At 39.7% G+C, this 20,119-nt stretch overlaps 1 protein-coding gene across 7 annotated transcripts in view; it reads right to left on the reverse strand.

The window, feature by feature from the left end:
- The window catches only part of EXD1 (exonuclease 3'-5' domain containing 1), a 78,722-nt gene that overhangs the window by 30,970 nt on the left and 27,633 nt on the right, over positions 1–20,119 (reverse strand). For 5 of the 7 annotated variants that reach the window (XM_031031596.2, XM_081830953.1, XM_006736648.3 and 2 more), the window contains one exon: positions 16,796–18,507. The exons of the other annotated variants lie outside the window; for them this stretch is intronic. In XM_031031596.2, coding sequence (XP_030887456.1) covers positions 17,902–18,507 — 606 coding nt within the window. In that variant the 3' untranslated portion in view covers positions 16,796–17,901. Of the gene's footprint in view, positions 1–16,795; positions 18,508–20,119 lie in introns of those variants that run through there. 7 annotated transcript variants of the gene reach the window in all.

Consider the following 20,119-nt stretch of genomic DNA (forward strand, 5'->3'; position numbering starts at 1 on the left):
CGAGGTGAGGGGGGGGTGTGGGTGGGTTGGCCTGGTGGTGGGTGTTGAGGAGGGCACGTTCTGCATGGAGCACTGGGTGTTGTGCACGAACAATGAATCATGGAACACTTCATCTAGAACTAATGATGTAATGTATGGGGATTAACATAAGAATAAAAAAAAAAAGAAAAAAAAATATTGGCTAAAGAAATGTTTAAAATAATTTGTGGTTAATGGTGTGCTTTGAAAAACACTGGCAGTTCCTCAAAAAGTTAAACATATAGTTACCAAATGACACAGCAATTCCACTCCTAGGTATATATACCCAAGAGAAATGAAAACTGTCCTCATAAAAACTTGTACACAAATGTTCATAGTAGCATTATTCATAATAAACAAAATGTAAAAACAACCCAAACATCCATCAACTGATGAATGGATAAATAAATAAATAATGTGGTACAGTGTGCCTGGGTGGTTCAGTCGGTGGAGCATGTGACTCTTGATCTTGGGATGGTAACTTCGAGCCCCACATTGGGCCTAGACCTTACTTTAAAAAATAAATAAATAGGGTGCCTGGGTGGCTCAGTCGTTAAGCGTCTGCCTTTGGCTCAGGTCATGATCCCAGGGTCCTGGGATCGAGCCCTGCATCAGGCTCCCTGCTCTGCCGGAGGCCTGCTTCTCCCTCTCCCACTCCCGCTGCTTGTGTTCCTGCTCTCGCTGTCTCTGTCTCTGTCAAATAAATAAATAAAATCTTTAAAAATAAATAAATAAATAAATAGGGGCGCCTGGGTGGCTCAGATGGTTAAGCGTCTGCCTTCAGCTCAGGTCATGATCCCAGAGTCCTGGGATCGAGTCCCGCATCGGGCTCCCTGCTTCTTGGGAGCCTGCTTCTCCCTCTGCCTCTCTCTCTCTGTCTCTCATGAAAAAAAAAATCTTAAAAAAAATAAAATAAAAATATGGTACATCTGTATGATACAAATATATATATGACCCTTGGAAATATCATGCTAAATGTAAGAAGCCAGTCACAAAATACCACAATGTGTATGGTTACATTTATATGAAATATTCAGACTGGTGATCGCTTATTGTTGGAAGAGAGGTACAAGAGAGAAATGAGGAGTAACAATTAATGGGTATGGTGTTTCATTTAGGGGAGACTAAAATTAGATTGTGTTAATGGTTACACAACCCTGAGAATACACTCAAGAGTGAATTGTATACTTTCAGTGAGTGAATTGTATGGTATGTCAATTTTATCGAAAGAGTTTGTGGTGGATATATTCACAGTAAGTGTTCATCAAACCATAAGTGAGTTATCTTCTGGTTTCATGATCCTATTCTAATTTTCTTCCTCTTTGTCTGCTTCCTCTTGGTATCTGTGTATTTCTTTCTCCTTTTTGAATGTGATTCTCATTCCCTTTCTCTTATACTCTCTACTCAAACCCTGGAAAATATGGTTCATGTCTATGACTTCAAAGGCTATTTACATGGTGATATCTTCCAAATCTTTCTAGCTCAGATCCTTTTCTTGCTCTGTATCCCCATATATCCAACTGCCCATTAAATATAGCCATTTCAAAATCCCAAATGCATCCTAAATCACAAACATGTAAAATCCCACTTACCATCGGGTCACCATTCCTTAATCTGCCCTCTCAATGCATTGTCTGTAATGGCCAACTTTCAAAAAGATGTCCAAGTAAGAAACCTGGGAATCAACCAAGAATTCTCCCTCTCCTTTACCGCTCATATTCAATTGGTCATTTGGCTCATTCTACTATTCATTCTTAAATATCTGTATCCCTATAAAAATTCAAGCATTCACCATCTCCCACCTGAAACAATGCAAGAGTTTTTATATGATTCTCCCTTATACTATTTTTGACCCTTTTCAATCCATCCTCCAATTTAAACCAGGATGATCTAAAATCTACTTTTCTAATCATCTTGGTTTCTTGTTCATAATTCTTCAATGGTTTTCTATGGTCTATAGTAGGATAAAACCTAAATTCAACAAGGCATATCCTCAATTTCCCCTTCCTTTGGCAGTGCACTTAAGATTTCTTTTGGGAATTACCTTTTCCCAAGTGTTGGCAATGTTGGTAGGACAATAAATCAAAGTGACCTGGATGGGTAGGTGCATGACATGAAGTCAATTATATTCTCTCTCAGGATTTTGAATCCTGAGTCAAATTATGCAGGGAAGGGGGAAAAAATGCATTGGCACTTATTCCCTTAGACAGTTGAATAGTTTCTGCTGCCCAGAGTTCTGCAGCTGTCCTTGATCTAATTTCCAACCCTGGTTCTCCAGCTTTCCCGTCAATTCTGTGAACCACTAATCTTTCCAATAAATTCTCTTTTTGTTCACAGTAGCCAAGTCAGTTTTTTTGCTTATGACCAAAAACCCTTAACGGACACATGGACCCCGTTTCTCAGCCTTACCTCTGACCAATATACCCTATATGCTTTCCCCTCTCGCAATAGTGAACTCCTTGTAGTTCTCTTATCCAAAAAGCACCCTTCCCTACCTCTTAAGAAGCCTGTTGACACACATCTCAGTTCCAGGGCAAGTGCTATCTCCTCTCCAAGGCTATTCTGTCTCCCATACTCCCACCCCCACCACCCATGCACTGGTACACCTTGAACATAACTATTATTTCAATTATAATATTTGGTACATGTCTCCCACGAGACTGTTCCTTGAGACTAGGGACTGTCTTTTTTTTTTTTTTTTAAGATCGATTTATTTATTTGAGAGAGAGAGAGATTGAGGGAGAAAGACTATGAACGGGGGAGGGACAGAGGAACAAGCAGACTCCCCACTGAGCGCAGGGCCCCAATGCAGGGCTCAATCACAGGACTCCCCCCGAGAACACAACCCAAAGTCAGACGCTTTAGCGACTGAGCCACCCAGGTGCCCCAGGACTGTGTCTTTTTATCTCTGATTCCCCAAACCTACCCAGTGCCTGGATCCAAAAAGGCAGTCCAAAATGTTTGCTAATGAATGCAAAAATGAAGCCTGCTGTGTTGAACACCACAGTTCGTATGGGTTTCACAGTGCGGTGTTCAATATTGTAGAGGCAAGTGGGGGTATGAGCTACTCATACATGTAATATTTTCATTCATATTGTACTTATTTTACATAACTATACCTTCTCAGAAAGAAGGACTGAGGAAGTTTCCTTGCCTCTATCAAAATTTGCCATGTTAATGGCTTCTTAAAAAGCAAACTATGGATGGCATCCGGACAAGTTACACAATAACTAAGAGAGCTTTTTCCCTGATCTCCCTCATTCCTGGAACTTGCCGCTTTGGCTCTTCCTGAGGAATGTTTTCATTAGAACTTGTTTCCATTACAAAGCTTTTATTTAAAACATTCAGGGTTTAGCCATCAGGTGGCTTTCAAGTTATAAACAATAAGCACTCTGGGGAATTTGAGAACTCCAGAATGTGGAACTTATCTCATCCAAATCAGACAGGCTACTGTTGCAATGTGCAGAGATGAGCAGCATCAGCCTGTTATTGGCCCTTCTGGTTTACATCACAATTAAGTGATCAACTGTTCCATATCTACCAGTTTACATTCTAGTTCATTGGGGAAAAGCTGGGGGGGAGGATTAAAATATTAGAAGTGGATGCCTCTGGGGAGAAGTGCTGAGGCTGGGAAAGGATGGGGCAGGGGGATATTCATTTTCACTATAAGTTCTTCTGTACTGTTTATTTTATAATTATGTGCATATATTACTATTTCTTCTTAAATTTTGTTTTGATTTTATCTGATAATTCTAGCAACATATATTTGCTTCTGTTCATTGACATCATTTAACAGAATGTTATAATCCTAATGATTATTTCCCCCTCTACCCACTAGACCAGTGGCTTCTAAATGTTTTTAAAATAAATTCTTTTTTTTTTTAAGATTTTATTTTTTTTTTTTTTTTTTTTTTTTTTTTTTTTTTAAAGATTTTATTTATTTACTTGACAGAGAGAGACACAGCGAGAGAGGGAACACCAGCAGGGGGAGTGGGAGAGGGAGAAGCAGGCCTCCCGCCGAGCCGGAAGCCCGATGCGGGGCTCGATCCCAGGACCCCGGGATCATGACCCGAGCCGAAGGCAGACGCCTAACGACTGAGCCACCCAGGCTAAGATTTTATTTATTTATTTGACAGAGAGAGAGACAGCTAGAGAGGGAACACAAGCAGGGGGAGTGGGAGAGGGAGAAGCAGGCTTCCCGCTGAGCAGGGAGCCCAATGCGGGGGTCGATCCCAAGACCCCAGGATCATGACCTGAGTGGAAAGCAGATGCTTAACCAACTGGGCCACCCAGGCGCCCTAAAATAAATTCTTGAGGCACAGTATATGTACAATAATATTAATACATGTACAGCTCAATGGGTTTCAACAAATGTATACGCTGGTGTAACCACCACTACAATCAAGATACGTAACATTCATTCACCTGAAAAAATACCCTATACCTCTTTGCAATCAATTCTCAACTCCATCTTCTAGTCCCAGGCAACCACTGATCTGCTTTCTGTTACCTTGGATTAGTTTTGTTTTTACTAGTTTCATATAATGGAATCGTGTAGTATGTATTCTTTTGCATCTGGCTTCTTTTGCTCAGCAAAATTTTTTGAGAGTTGTCCAGGTTATGTGCACTGTAGTTTGTCCCTTTTTATTGCTAAGTACTAGTCCATTGTACGGATGTACCACTATTTTTTTTATATAGTTGCCTGCTGTTGGAACTTTGGATCCCAGTGTAGGGCTAAGAATAAGGCTATCAGGGCACCTCCGTGGTGCCGTGAGTTAAGCATGTGACTCTTGGTTTTAGCTCAAGTCGTGATCTCAGGCTTTTTTTTTTTTTTAAAAGAACGGGATGCTTCTTTTTTTTTTTTTAAAGATTTATTTATTTATTTGAGAGAGAATGAGATAGAGAGAGCATGAGAGGGGGGAGGGTCAGCGGGAGAAGCAGACTCTCTGCCGAGCAGGGAGCCCGATGCGGGACTCGATCCAGGGACTCCAGGATCATGACCTGAGCCGAAGGCAGTCGCTTAACCAACTGAGCCACCCAGGCGCCCAAGTTGTGATCTCAGGCTTGTGAGATGGAGGCCCGAGTCTGGCTCCGTGCTTAGCACAGAGTGAGCTTGAGATTCTCTCCACTTCCCAATCTGCTCCTCCCACTCATGCTTTCTCTCTTAAATCAATCAATCAATCAATCATTTTTAAAAATCAACTTTATTGATGCATAAATATCTAGGAGCTGAATTTCCAGGTTGTTTGGTAAGTGAATATTGGACCAGAAAATAGCCAGAACTGGGGCGCCTGAGTGGCTCAGTCGGTTAAGCATCTGCCTTCCACTCAGGTCATGATCCTGGGGTCTTGGGATCGACCCCCGCATTGGGCTCCCTGCTCAGCAAGGGAGCCCGCTTCTCCCTCTCCCTGCCGCTCCCTCTCTCTCTGTCAAATAAATAAATAAAATCTTAAAAAAAAAAGGGGGGGGGCGCCTGAGTGGTTCAGTCGTTAAGCGTCTGCCTTCTGCTCAGGTCATGGTCCCGGGGTCCTGGGATCGAGTCCCACGTCAGGCTCCCCGCTCAGCGGGGAGCTTGCTTCTCCCTCTCCCGCTCCCCCTGCTTGTGTTCCCTCTCTCGCTGTGTCTCTCTCTGTCAAATAAATAAATAAAATCTTAAAGAAAGAAAGAAAGAAATAGCGAGAACTTTCCCAAAGTGCTTGTACCATTTTACATTCCCACGGGCAGTGCGTGAGCTCTCTGGTTGCTCCACATCCTCATCTGTATTTGGTGGTGTTAGGTTTTTTTTCTTTTTAATTTTAGCCACTGCAGTGAGTGTGTAGCTTAATTTGTATTCTCTGATAATGAATGATAATGAGTAATACAGTGCTTACTGGCCATTCTTATTATCTTTTGTGATATTTCTGTTCTTTTGTCCATTTTTAAATTAGATTGTCTGAATGAATTATAAGATTTCTGTATATATACTGAAGGCAAATCCTTTGTCAGAATACATGTATGACAAATACTTTCTCCCAGTCTGTGGCTTGCTTTTTCTTTTTCTTTGAAGAATCTTTCAAAGAGCAGAACTTTTAGATTTTATATGATATCCAACCCATATTTTTTTTTCTTTATGGTTTGTGCATTTTGTATCCTAAGAAATTATTGTCTAGGGATGCCTGGGTGGCTCAGTCGGTTAAGCGTCTGCCTTCGGCTCAGGTCATGATCCCAGGGTCCTGGGATAGAGTCCCGCATCGGGCTCCCTGCTTGGCGGGAGGCCTGCTTCTCCCGCTCCCACTCCCCCTGCTCGTGTTCCCTTTCTCGCTGTGTCTCTCTCTGTCAAATAAATAAAATCTTTAAAAAAAAAAAAAAGAAAGTATTGTCTATCTCAGTGTCATAACAATTCTCTGTGTTTCCTCTGACATTTTGGATAATTTTAGCCTTTATTATTTTTTTAAGTTTATTCATTTTTAAGTAGTCTATACACCCAATATGGGGCTTAAACTCATGACCCTGAGATCAAGAGTCACATGCTCTCCCAACTGAGCCAGCTGGGCACCCCCTATAATTTTCGCTTTTACATTTAGGTCTATGATTCATTTTGAGTTAAATTTTTGTATGGTATGAGATAAGGATTGGCTTCCTTTTTTTTTTTATATGGATACCTACTTGTTTTGGCAAAGTTCTGTTCAAAAGACAATTCTTTCCCCCATTGAATTTACCATGGCACCTTTGTCAAAAAGAAAAAATAGCCTTATATGTGGGCTCTGTTTCTGGGTTCAATATTCTCTTTCATTGATTTTAGGACCACCTTACACCAATACTACACTGTTTTGATTACTGTTGCTTTCAAGTCTTTTATTTTTTTTTTAAGATTTATTTGAGAGAGAGAGAAAGAGAGAGCATGAGCAGGGGGAGGGACAGAGGAAGAGAGAGAAGGAGACTCCCCACTGTGCAGGGAGCCTGATATGGGGCTCCATCCCAGGACCCTGAGAGATCATGGCCAGAGCCAAAGGCAGCCCTTTAACCAACTGAGCCACCCAGGTGCCCCACCTTCAAGTCTTTTAATCAGTTATGCAAATCCTTCAACTTTACTCTTCCTTTTCTAAATTGTTCTAGCTTATCTAAGTCCTTTGTGTTTCCATATAAATTTTGGAATCACCTTGTCAATTACCACATAAAAACTTGCTGGGTTTTTACTGTTATGTTAATAAATCCACAGATCAGGGGCACCTGTGTGGCTCAGTCGGTTAAGCATCTGCCTTCGGCTCAGGTCAAGATCTCAGGGTCCTGGGATCGAGCCCCACATTGGGCTCTCTGCTCAGCAGAGAGCCTGCTTCCCCCTCTGTCTGCCTGCCTCTCTGCCTACTTGTGATCTCTCTCTCTCTGTCAAATAAGTAAATAAAATCTAAAATAAATAAATCCAAAGATCAATATGGAAATAATCGACATCTTAACAATACTGAGTCTTCCACGGTATATTTTCCATTTATTCACATCTTTAATTTCTCTCAGCAACATGTCGTAGTTTTCAATATACACAGGTCTTGCACATATTTTAGTAAATACATCTTTAAGGATATTTGTTTTTGGACATTGTAATAAATAGTATTGTTTTTTAAATTTTAATTTCTGATTGTTCTTTGCTAGTATCTTTTGTATATTCACATTTTTGTATATTGACAGTCTATCTGTGACATTGCTAAATTCACTAATGGGTTCTAGTAGCTTTTTTTTTTTTTTTTAAGATTTTATTTATTTATTTGAGACAGAGAGAATGAGAGACAGAGAGCATGAGAGGGAGGAGGGTCAGAGGGAGAAGCAGACTCCCTGCCGAGCAGGGAGCCCGATGCGGGACTCGATCCAGGGACTCCAAGATCATGACCTGAGCCGAAGGCAGTCGCTTAACCAACTGAGCCACCCAGGCGCCCCTCTAGTAGCTTTTTATAGATCCTGTAGTATTTTACATGCACCTGATCATGTCATGTAAAAATACAATTTTACTGGGGGGCCTGGGTGGCTCAGTTGGTTAAGTGTCTGCCTTTGGCTCAGGTCATGATCCCAGGGTCCTGGAATTGAGTCCTATGTCAGGCTCCCTGCTCCGCGGTGTAAAGTCTGCTTCTCCCTCTCCCTCTGCCCCTCCCCCTGCTTGTACTCTCAAGCACATGCCCTCTCTCTCTCTCATGAATAAAAAATATTAAAAAAATATATAATTTGGGCGCCTGGGTGGCTCAGTTGGTTAAGCGACTGCCTTCGGCTCAGGTCATGATCCTGGAGTCCCGGGATTGAGTCCCGCATTGGGCTCCCTGCTCGGCAGGGAGTCTGCTTCTCCCTCTCCCACTCCCCGTTTGTGTTCCCTCTCTCGCTGTGTCTTTCTCTGTCAAATAAATAAATAAAAAAAACCAAAAAAAATAAAAATAAATAAAAAAATATAATTTTACTTTTTAAATTTCTAATCTATATGCTTTTATTTTTCTTGCCTTATTTCACTAGTTAGTAACTATAGTATATGTCGAAGTAGTGAGATCATATATTCTTTCTTTGTTCTAAATCATATGAGGAAAACATTCAGGCTTTCAACATTGTAAGTATGATGTTAGTAATGGGGTTTTTTTGCCCCAATTTTAAAAATGTGGTAAAATACATATATAATTTACTATCTTGTTCATTTTACATGTTCAGAGGACTGGTGTTAAGTACATTCATATTGTTGTAGACCTATGACTACCATCAATCTCTAAAATTCTTTTCATCTTGCAAAACTGAAACTCTAGAGCCATTAAACAGTAGCTCCCTATCCCTTCCTCTCCCCAGTCCCCAGCAACCACCATCTACTCTCTGACTCTATGATTTTGACTACTCTAGGTAGCACATACTTGTTTTTTGTGACTGGCTTATTGCACTTAACATAATGTCCTCAAGTTTCATCCATGTTGTAGCATATGTTAGAATTTCCTTTCTTTTCTTTTTTTTTTTTAAGATTTTATGTATTTACTTGAGAGAGAGAGAGCATGAGCAGGGGAGGGGAGAAGGGAGAGGGAGAAGCAGACTTCCCTGCTGAGTGGGGAGCCCGACCTGGGGCTTGATCCCAGGACCCTGGGATCACGACCCAAGCCAAAGGGAGACACTCAACCAACTGGGCCACCCAGGCACCCCAGGAATTTCCTTTCTTTTGAAAGCTAAATCTTATTCCATTGTAGGTGTATATCACATTTTGCTTATCCATTCATCTGTCAATGGACACTTGGGTTGTGTCCATGTTTTAGCCATTGTGAATAATACTGTTATGAACATGGGGTACAAATATCTATTCAAAACCCTGTTTTCTTTCTTTCTTTCTTTCTTTTTTTTTAAGATATCTTAGAGCGAGCATGCACATGCAGAGGCAAAGTCTGAGAAGTTTGAGGGTCTCAAACAGACTCTGCTGAGTATGGAGCCTGACGTGGGGCTTGACCTCACAACCTGAGATCACGACCTGAGCTGAAATAAAGAGTCAGGCGCTGAACCAACTGTGCCACCCAGGCGCCCCCAAAACCCTGTTTTCAATTCTTTTGGGTATATACCCAGAAGTAGAGCAGAAGGATGATTTGGTAATTCTATTTTCAACTTCTTGAGAAAACACTGTACTATTTTCCACAGCAACTATACCATTTTACATTCCCATCAATATTGCACAAGGGCTCCAATTCCTGTACATCCTCACCAATACTTGCTATTTTTGTTATTATTTATTATGATTTTTAAAAGTAAACTCGAACTCACAACCCTAAGATCCAGTCACACAGTCTAGCAACTGAGTCAGCCAGGTGCCCCTATTTTCTGCTTTTTGATAGTAGCCATTCTAATGGAAATGAGGTGGTATCTCATGGTAGTTTTGATTCGCATTTCTCAATAATTAGCAATATTGATCTTCTTTTCATGTACTTACTGGACATTTATATATTTTCTTTGGAGAAGTGTCTATACAAGCCTGTTACCCATTTTTGAATCAGGTTTTTTTTGTTGTTGTTGAATTTTAGGAGTTCTCTATATATTCTGAATATGAATCCCTTATCAGATATATGATTTATAAATATATTCTCCCATTTTGTGGGTTGCCTTTTTACTCTCTTAATAGTGTCTTTTGATGCACAAATTTTTTAAATTATCACAAAGCCCAATTTGTCTATTTTTTTTCTTTTGTTGCCTAGACCTTTGTTTGTTTAAGACCTTTGGTTTTTTAAAAGCACCTTATTAGGTAAAGGAGTACTTTCCTAATCCTAGTTTGTTGAAAGTTTTTTTTCTTGCCATGAATTGATGTATAATTTGTCCAAAATATTTTTTAGTAGCTATTGAGATATTAATGTGATCTATCTCTTTTATTCTGTTAATATCATGGATTTAGGGGCACCTGGATGGCTCAGTCATTAAGCGTCTGCCTTCAGCTCAGGTCATGATCCCAGGGTCCTCGGATAGAGCCCCGCATCGGGCTCCTTGCTCAGGGGGGAGCCTGCTTCTCACTCTCCCACTCCTCCCTGCTTGTGTTCCCTCTCTCGCTGTGTCTCTGTCAAATAAATAAAATCTTTGAAAAACAATATCATGGATTGTATTTTCATGTTAAACTACACTTGCATTCCTGGGATAAACTCCATCTAGCCATGATGTATTTCCTTTTTATATATTTCTAGATTCTATTTGCTAATATTTTCTTAAGGACTTTTGCATTTATGTTTGCAAGGAATAGTGGAGTATAGTTTTCTTTCCTTGCAATATTATTGTCCAGTTTTGGTATCAGAGTAATATCATATTTATGGCCTCATAAAATGAGTTGAGAAGTGACACCTCATTTTTTATTTCCTGTAAGAATTACTAACATTGCTTCCTTGGAAATTCACCAAACTATCTGGGTATGAAGTTTGCTCTAGGGAAAGCTTCAAATTATGAATACAATTTGTTTAATTGATTTAGGGCTATTCAGGTTTTCTATGTTTTATTTGTTTATTTTTTTAAAAGACTTTATTTGACAGAGAGAGAAAAAGAGAGAACACAAGCAGGGGGAGCGGGAGAGAGAAAAGCAGGCTCCCCACAGAGCAGGGAGCTGGATGCAGGGCTCGATCCCAGGACCCTGAGATCATAACCTGAGCCAAAGGCAGACATTTAACAGACTGAGCCACCCAGGCGCCCCTAGGTTTTCTATTTCTTCTTAAATCAATTTTGGTGATTTGTGTTTTTCAGTGAATTTGTGCTTTTCACCCAAGTTGTTCAATTTGTGGGCACAGAATTGTTCATAGTAGTCCCTTATTATTCTTTTAATATATGCATTATCTGTATTAATAATCTCTTTCTCATTACTGATATTGGTAATTTATGTTGTTTTTATCTTGCTCAGTATAAAGGTTTAGCCATTTTTTTAAAAAGATTATTTATTTGAGAGGGGGAGAGGGAGATAATCTCAAGCAGACTACCCCTGAGTGTGGAGCCTGATGCAGGGCTCAATCCCACAACCCTGAGATCAGGATATGAGCAGAAACCAAGAGTCGGGTGCTCAACCAACTGAGCCACCCAGGCACCCCAAAGGTTTAGCAATTTTTTTTAAAGGTTTTATTTATTTGAGAAAGCGTAAAAGTGAGAGAGAGTGAGAGAGAGTGAGAGAGCACAAGTGGGGAAGGGGGGAGGGGAGAGAGGGAAAGGGAGAAGCGGGCTCCCCACTGAGCAGGGAGCCTGATGTGGGGCTCAATCCCAGGACCCTGGGATCATGACCTGAGCCGGGGAAGATGCTTAACCAACAGCCATCCAGGCACCCCAGGTTAAGCAATTTTATTGATCTTTTCAGCCAGTCAGGTTTTGGTTTTATTGCTTTTCTCTGTCCACTTTTAATTTTATTGATTTCTACTCTTAACATTATTCATTTTATCTTCTACTTACAAGTTTACTATTCCTTTTCTAGCTTAAGGTAGAAGCTAAGATCATCGACTTTAGATCTTTGTTTTATTGTATAAGTATTTGAAGATATAAATTTCTTCTACGCTTAACTTTTTTTTTTTTTTAAGATTTTATTTATTTATTTGACAGAGAAAGACACAGCGAGAGAGGGAACATAAGCAGGGGGAGTGGGAGAGGGAGAAGCAGGCTTCCTGGCGAGCAGGGAACCCGATATGGGGCTCGATCCCAGGACCCTGGGATCATGACCTGAGCCAAAGGCAGATGCTTAATGACTGAGCCACCCAGGTGCCCCATCTTTTTTTTTTTTTTTTTTTTACTGCAACCAACAGTAAAAGTACACCTACCCCAGGCACACAACCGAGGAAAAGAAAGTTTCACAAAACAAAATTTTCCCTTACTATGTGCAATGCACTCTGATATTTTCTATTCCGTCCCATTGTTTAAGAAATGCTGCGCATGATTGACTGAACTGAAGCATAGTCTAGGCTTTTTTTTGCAATGACTTATGTTAAGATCAGATTGCTGATTATGCCTTGATTACAGTTTGACAGTTCTTCCTGTTTGAGTAGGTGTATTAAATTGTAGAGTCACAGGCTCAAATCCCAAGAGTATGTGAAACAGAAGGTATCAAACTGTGTCTTAGGGTGAACCTACCAATGCCACTAAGATTCTTTTTTTTTTTTTTTTTTAAAGATTTTATTTATTATTCATTTGAGAGAGAGAGAATGAGAGAGAACACATGAGAGGGGGGAGGGCCAGAGGGAGAAGCAGACTCCCCGCCGAGCAGGGAGCCCGATGCGGGACTCGATCCAGGGACTCCAGGATCACGACCTGAGCCGAAGGCAGCCGCCCAACCAACCGAGCCACCCAGGCGCCCGCCACTAAGATTCTTGTTTCATGTAACAGTAAACATCACTTTCCATGATATCCCTAAAGAGAGCTCTGAAGACATTTCCAAGATACACTTTATCATGAGTATATAGACTTTCATTTTATTTTAGGGTTTCTATGATTTAAATATTTTACCTATAATGTTGTCCTTACTTAGAGATCGGGCACATTTATTGGGTTTCAAATGTCCCCAATATTTATGTTCTCATTAATCTTCATAATATCCAATGCAGGTAAGTTATAAAATATGACAGGAAATCTTTCAGATGTATAAATGAAGAAGTTAGAATTTTGAAAGTCAAAAGTATGCCATGTCTCTCAAGAAAAAAATCTAATGCTCTCGGGCGCCTGGGTGGCTCAGATGGTTGAGGGTCTGCCTTCGGCTCAGGTCATGATCCCAGAGTCCTGGGATCGAGTCCTGCATCGGGCTCTCTGCTCCTTGGGAGCCTGCTTCTCCCTCTGCCTCTCTGTCTCTCATGAATAAATAAATAAAAATCTTTAAAAAAAAAAAAAGAAAAGAAAAAAATCTAATGCTCTCAATGGTACATCATTATTACAAAAATTGGAGGTGGCAATATAATTGGTTAACACTTCTGGAAAGTAACTTAGCAAGAGCTTTAAAAAATTTTTTTGTAATAACAAAAACAAGAAAACCTCTATGACCTTCTGTTTCTATTTCTGCAATTTCACTCTAACAGAATGATTCAAAACATGGAAAAAGGTTTGAGGTAGCTTTGAAAAAGCATGAAATAAGGAAATGGAAACAAGCTGAATGTACCACAATACAGTTAAATAAACCATACAGCATTCTCTTAGAAATATTATACAGTCACTGGGGTGCCCGGGTGGCTCAATCAGTTAAGTGTCCAGCTCTTGGTTTTGGCTCAGGTCATGATCTCAGGGTCCTGGGATCGAGCCCCACATTGGGGCTTAATGGGGAGTCTGCTGGAGATTCTCTCTCTCTCTTTCCTTCTGCCCCTCTCCCCACTCGTGCTCACTCTCTAAACAAATAAATCTTTTTTTAAAAAAAAGGAATATTATGCAGTCATTGAAAATCTTTTTTTTTTAAGATTTTTTAATTTATTTTTCAACAGAGAGACAGCGAGAGAGGGAACACAAGCCGGGGGAGTGGGAGAGGGAGAAGCAGGCTTCCCGCTGAGCAGGGAGCCCGATGTGGGACTCGGGATCATGACCTGAGCTGAAGGTAGACGCTTAACGACTGAGCCACCCAGGCGCCCCAGTCATTGAAAATCTTAACAAAGGTTGTGCAACAGCATAGAAGAACACTCATAGGGTAGAATATATTCACACATGTATGATTACAACGATATGGGGGGAACCTATGCATAAACACTGGAATTAACAAAAATGTTACCTTTTTCTGTTGAGTTAGAGAAATAAGAGTAAATTTTTTATTTTCCTGTATTTTCTAAATTCTATTTAATAGTATATAAATTTTAAAATTAAACACCTACATAGTAAAATTAAATTCCAAATTAAACACCGACTGTTGTCTGTTAGGATAATGAAATGGAAAAATACATGATATAAAAAGCACAGTAAGTGTATTTATGTTATGATATGACTGTTTCAAGTGTGGGGGAGCACAGAGAGAAGAGAGAGGGAGGGAGGGAGGAGAGAGAGAGGGAGAGAGAGAGAGAAAAAAAATGAAAGAAGATTGAAAGAAAAATGCCAAAATACTAGGAAGGGTTGTATACTGTGGGATGATAGTTATTTTTTTCTCTTTATTCTCTAAATTTCCTGTATTTATTTGTGTTACTATTATAATAAATGCCTTTATGATAAGTATACCTCACTAATCACCCTGAGGCTCCCTACTTTGACCCAGGCCTCATCTCAGCTTGCTACTGGGACTTGCCTTGTGTCAAAACAATGAAAGGTCTGTAGGGCATTGAAATTCTATTGTGTCATGTTAGGATTTATCCAAGCCCACAGCGAGATTGGAGGCAAAGCTGCTGCAGTGACTTTCCATCATAAAGTTGAAAGAACACTGAATGGACCAAAAAACAACACTGGTTCTATTCTCTGCATTTTTGCCCAAGGAAGTCATTTAACTCCATTTCCTAATTCCCAAAGTAAAAGGGTCAGATTACTTGTAAGAAGCTCTAATTGTAGGTCATGTACATAAAGGTGATATCAGAAAAGTCAGACCGGAGTAGAAGAGATGCATGAAATTAGTGTAGACTGAAACAAGACCCCAAGAGCTTGGGAAACGAAGTAGTGTGGTTTATTAACTCTCAACTAGAAAATACAAAGTAAAGAACTCAGTGGTGTGGGGCGCCTGGGTGTCTCAGTTGGTTAAGTGACTGCCTTTGGCTCATGTCATGATCCCGAAGTCCTGGGATCGAGTCCCACATCTGGCTCCCGGCTCATCGGGGAGCCTGCTTCTCCCTCTGACCCTCTCCCTCTCATGCTGTTTCTCACTCTCTCTCTCTCAAATAAATAAAATCTTTAAAAAAAAAAAAAAAAAAGAACTCAGTGGTGGATTGGGACAAGAACCTAGGATTTCCCAAAATTCTGGGCAAAATTTAGACAAGAAGTCTGCATAATCGCACAGAGTACCAGCAACAGGGCTTGAACAATGCATGAATTTTTCACTCTAGCTAAAACAGAACTTCATGGTAGGAGCTGGGTGCATACATGGGGTTTAGGTTGGCACTCCAGGCTAGAATGAAGATATGGAGCCCAGGTATATGAGTGTTTCACTGAGAAAATACTGTGAAGAAACCCAAAAGGCTCATTTAGTTCTGGGAGTCAAAGTACCTCTCAACTAGCACTGTCCAAAATAACTTTCTCAAACAATAGAAATGTTCTTCACCTGTGACATTCAATACTACATAGCCTCTGGGCACATGGGACTATTGAGTACTGGAAATACGGCAAGTGCAAATGAGGAATTGAATTTCTAATTTTAATTAATTTAATTTTAAATTTAAATAGCTACACATATGACTAGTGCCTACCATATTGAGCAGCACAGCAAAGGCCTAACACAGTCCAGTGGTTTTTATTTCTTTTTTTTGTGTTGTTGTTGTTGTTGTTGTTTAAGTAGGCTCCATGCCCAGCGTGGAGCCCAACATGGGGCTTGAACTCACAACTGTGAGATCAAGACCTGAGCTGATATCAAGAGTCAGTTGCTTAACCAACTGAGCCACCCAGCACCCTATATTCTCAAATATAGCCAACATACCTAATGAAACAAGAATTCCTTTTTTGAATATGAAGAATATTTTGTTTTCCTTTCTTTTTTTTTTTAAAGATTTTATTTTATTTATTTGACAGAGAGAGACACAGCGAGAGAAGGAACACAAGCAGGGGGAGTGGGAGAGGGAGAAGCAGGCTTCCCGCTGAGTAGGGAGCCCGATGCGGGGCTCGATCCCAGGACGCTGGGATCATGACCTGAGCTGAAGGCAGACGCTTAACGACTGAGCCACCCAGGTGCCCCTATTTTGTTTTTCTTTGTAGCCTTTATGTATATATGTTGTGTATGATAATGTAATGGTTCCATAGGAAGTTAAATCAACTCTAGGAATTTCACAAGAATTCATGCCCCTTCCAGAGTAAGCCAAGATTAACCACATTCTGGGCTCAACCTGAAATGTATTCACCCAAGATGAACCACAAACCACCTTGGCCCCAAGTGACCTTCTAAACTAAGGACAAAGTGAGACACCACAACTGCACGGATGAGCTGACTGCTCTCGGACCTACCTTCATCTTTAGTTTAGACTAGATCTGCATCCTGGAGTTTGGAAAGGCACAGCTATTTTTTCAGTGCACTCAGAATCGGCTAGTGCAGACAAGGATGTTCCTAATTGTAGGTTGTCCCAAAGTTTCCCATAAGTACAATAAATAATAGAGTCCTGTATGAGAGTCAACTTACACATTTTTAGGCTGGGCTCTAGACCTAGAAATCTATACATATTCCACCTTATTCCTACTGTGACCTAATGAAGAAAAGAGATAATCCAGTAGCACAACAGGTTTATTGGTTATTGTACACAAAAGAATGTGAGCAACTTGCAAGTATTCAATATAAAAAGGGCTTAGTACAAGTTGCCTTCCCTTCACCCTAAGAAAGTATACCAAACTGGGGCACCTGGCTGGTTCCATCAGTAGAAAATGCAACTCTTGATCTCAGGGTCATAGGTTCAAGCCCCACACTGGGTGTGGAGCCTACATAAAATTAAAAAAAAATTTTTTTAATAAAAAAACAAAAGAAAGTATGCCAACTCCAAGAAAATAGAGGGGAATCAAACTTCAAGTTTACATAACAGACGTACTCAAAAGAAGTCCCTGCTTTGTTACAAAAATGGACAAAACTTTCTAAAAATAAATGGAATCAAAAGAAATTAAAACTGGGATATTGATTCCTGTAATAATATTTAGTGTTTGTCTATGACATAAGACAGACAAAACATTAAAATTCAAGACTAAAGTCAGTATTTTTTCAGCTTTTTTGATGTATAATTGACAAATTAGAGTTAGTATTTTAAAAAAAGAAAAAAAGTACTAGTAGTTATCAGGTGCCAATTTTTTTAAACTTACCCATACAAGTTTTACCAATCCCTTTCAAACCAAAAAATACAACAAAAGTTTAAAAGTAGGGGCACCTGGCTGGCTCAGTTGGTAGAGCATGCAACTCTTGAACTTGGGATTGTGAGTTTGAGCCCCACTTAGGGCATAGAGCTTACATTAAAAAAAAAAAAAAAAAAAGTTTAAAAGTATAGATTCTTCCAGATACTAAGCCCAGGAATTTTCCCCTCCTCAAATCCTCTAAACCCAAATTATGAGAAATCATTCACTCTGACCACTCTGACCACTGGGAACATTTCTGCACAGTGACATAATCAAAACATTTACTTCTTCCATTATTTAACTTATTCATTCCCTTCTAATAAAATTCTAGGCATGTAGGAGTAAGCAAAAGGATATAATTTTTGCTGAAGCCTTCCTTTCTTTGTGATTGAGGCAAAACTAAATTTACAACATGACAAACTTAAGCACTGAGGAAGGCCTTATTGGTAGAGGAAATGAGCCACCTTCATGGTCTCAAGAATAAGTCGCGCATCTCTAAGATAAATTTGGAGAGAGATTTATCCAAGATTCCGTTTTCTCCAAGGCTGGACAGGGAGGAAGTGTGGGAAGCACAGCTTTTCTAAGAGGATGAAAGGTGTCACTTGGAGACACTCCAGTTTCCTGAGGAAGGGAAAGAGACACTGAAACTTCTTGTTTTGTGCATTTTAGATCTTCCTTGTTTTCCACCATCAGTAACTGTTCTATCTCCTCTTTCAAAGATAAATTTGTCTGAAACTGCTGTCTGGGTATCTCTGACTCAGAGCAAATGAGTTTGTTGTTACAATCCTCACTGGTTTCTTCCTTCATGGAAGGTAGATGTTGAGGTTCTGTCGGAGTTTGTTTATTTTTAGATTCTTCTTTCAGCAAATTTACATCCTGATGAGATGTAAAACTTGGAGTTTCATCTAGCATAGAGTTTTTACAAAGTAAGGAAACCCCTACTTTCCCCGCGGTCTCTGTCACTGATTTCTTTGGATGTAGCACTGTCCTTATTAGGAGGCCCCGTGCGTTCACCCTATATTCTTTTGCAGCTCTCTCTCTGCGCTGCTTCTGGAAGTCCTTGAATTGAAGCAGTTCTTCTGGAAGCTCCATACATGTAGGCTAAGAAAAGAACGGGAAAATAAGTCTACTATAACTAAACTTCTGAATATGGTCCTTAAAATCACTTCTGCTATACTTAACAGTATTTAGCAAAGTGAGGATCAATTCAAATGTGTTCTTATGGCTCCCTCTAGCGTATTCAACTATAGTAGTATTATTTTCGATTAAGTTAAATATTTTGAATCCACAGTTTATGTGTGCGTGTGTTGTGCATTGTGTGTTAAACATGTGTGTATGCATGTGTAAAGATTAACAATGAAAAGTAAGTGTCCCTTCCAACCTGTTCCCAGTTGCCTTAGCGAGTGCATCTTCTAGAAAGCAGTTTCATACGTAGCCTCCCACAGATAGTCTATGCATCTGTAATCATGTTTGTGTATATACATCCGTTACTAAATGTTTATCTTTTCATTGCATTGCATTTTTCAATTTTAGTTTTCCCCCAACCATTTATTTTTATAACTCTTTCTAAAAATTCTTTTACACAAATGGTAACATAACATAGTATTATATATTCTTCTGCATCTTGAATTTTTTTTAAATTTTTTTATTATGTTAATCCCCATACATTACATCATTAGTTTTAGATGTAGTGTTCCATGATTCATTGTTTGTGCATAACACCCAGTGCTCCATGTAGAACGTGCCCTCTTTAATACCCATCACCAGGCTAACCCATCCTCCCACCCCCCTCCCCTCTAGAACCCTCAGTTTGTTTTTCAGAGTCCATCGTCTCTCATGGTTCGTCTACCCCTCCGATTTCCCCCCTTCATTCTTCCCCTCCCGCTATCTTCTTCTTTTTTTTCTTAACATATATTGCATTATGCATCTTGAATTTTTAAACTAAAAAATTTGTCTTGGATTTTTCCCTGTTAGCATTCTTATAGGCTGTATGGATATGCAATAATTTATTTAACTAAATCCATATGGATGGATAGTTAGTTGTTTCCAGTATTCTGTCATTACATAAATGCTATAGTAAAGAATATATTAAGAAAATATCCTCTTTGTTACATGAGGCAAATAATTTTTCCCAGGTTGCTTGCCTTTTGACTTTCATCATAGTACTTTCACCACAGAAACATGTTAAGTCAAGTTTATTAATCCTTTATGAGTTCAGAGTATCTCTGAATTGCATAGAAAGGCATTCCCTCATACAACTCCATAGCAAAAACGCAAATGGTCATCCAGTTTAAAAATGAGCAAAGGACCTGAATAGACATATTTCCAAAGAAGACATTAAAATGGCCAATAGGTATATGAAAAGGTGTTAGGGATCACTAATCATCAGGTAAATGCAAACCCCAAACACAATAAGTTATCACTTCACACATGTTTGGATGGCTATTGTCAAAATAATGGCAAGAATGTGGAGAAAAGGGAACCCTTATTCATGGTTGGCGGGAACATAAATTGGTACAGCTACTATGGAAAACAGTATGGAAGTTCCTCAAAAAATTAAAAATAGAACTACCATGCAGTCCAGCAATTCCACATCTGGGTATATATACAAAGGAAATGAAATCACTATCTTTAAGAGATAGCTGCACTCCCTTTACACTGTAGCATTACTCACAATAGCCAACATATGGAAACAACCTGTTTACATCAACGG

Source organism: Leptonychotes weddellii, chromosome 9 (genome assembly GCF_054177405.1).
Source record: "Leptonychotes weddellii isolate Sample4059 chromosome 9, ASM5417740v2, whole genome shotgun sequence".
NCBI classification, from domain to species: domain Eukaryota; kingdom Metazoa; phylum Chordata; class Mammalia; order Carnivora; family Phocidae; genus Leptonychotes; species Leptonychotes weddellii.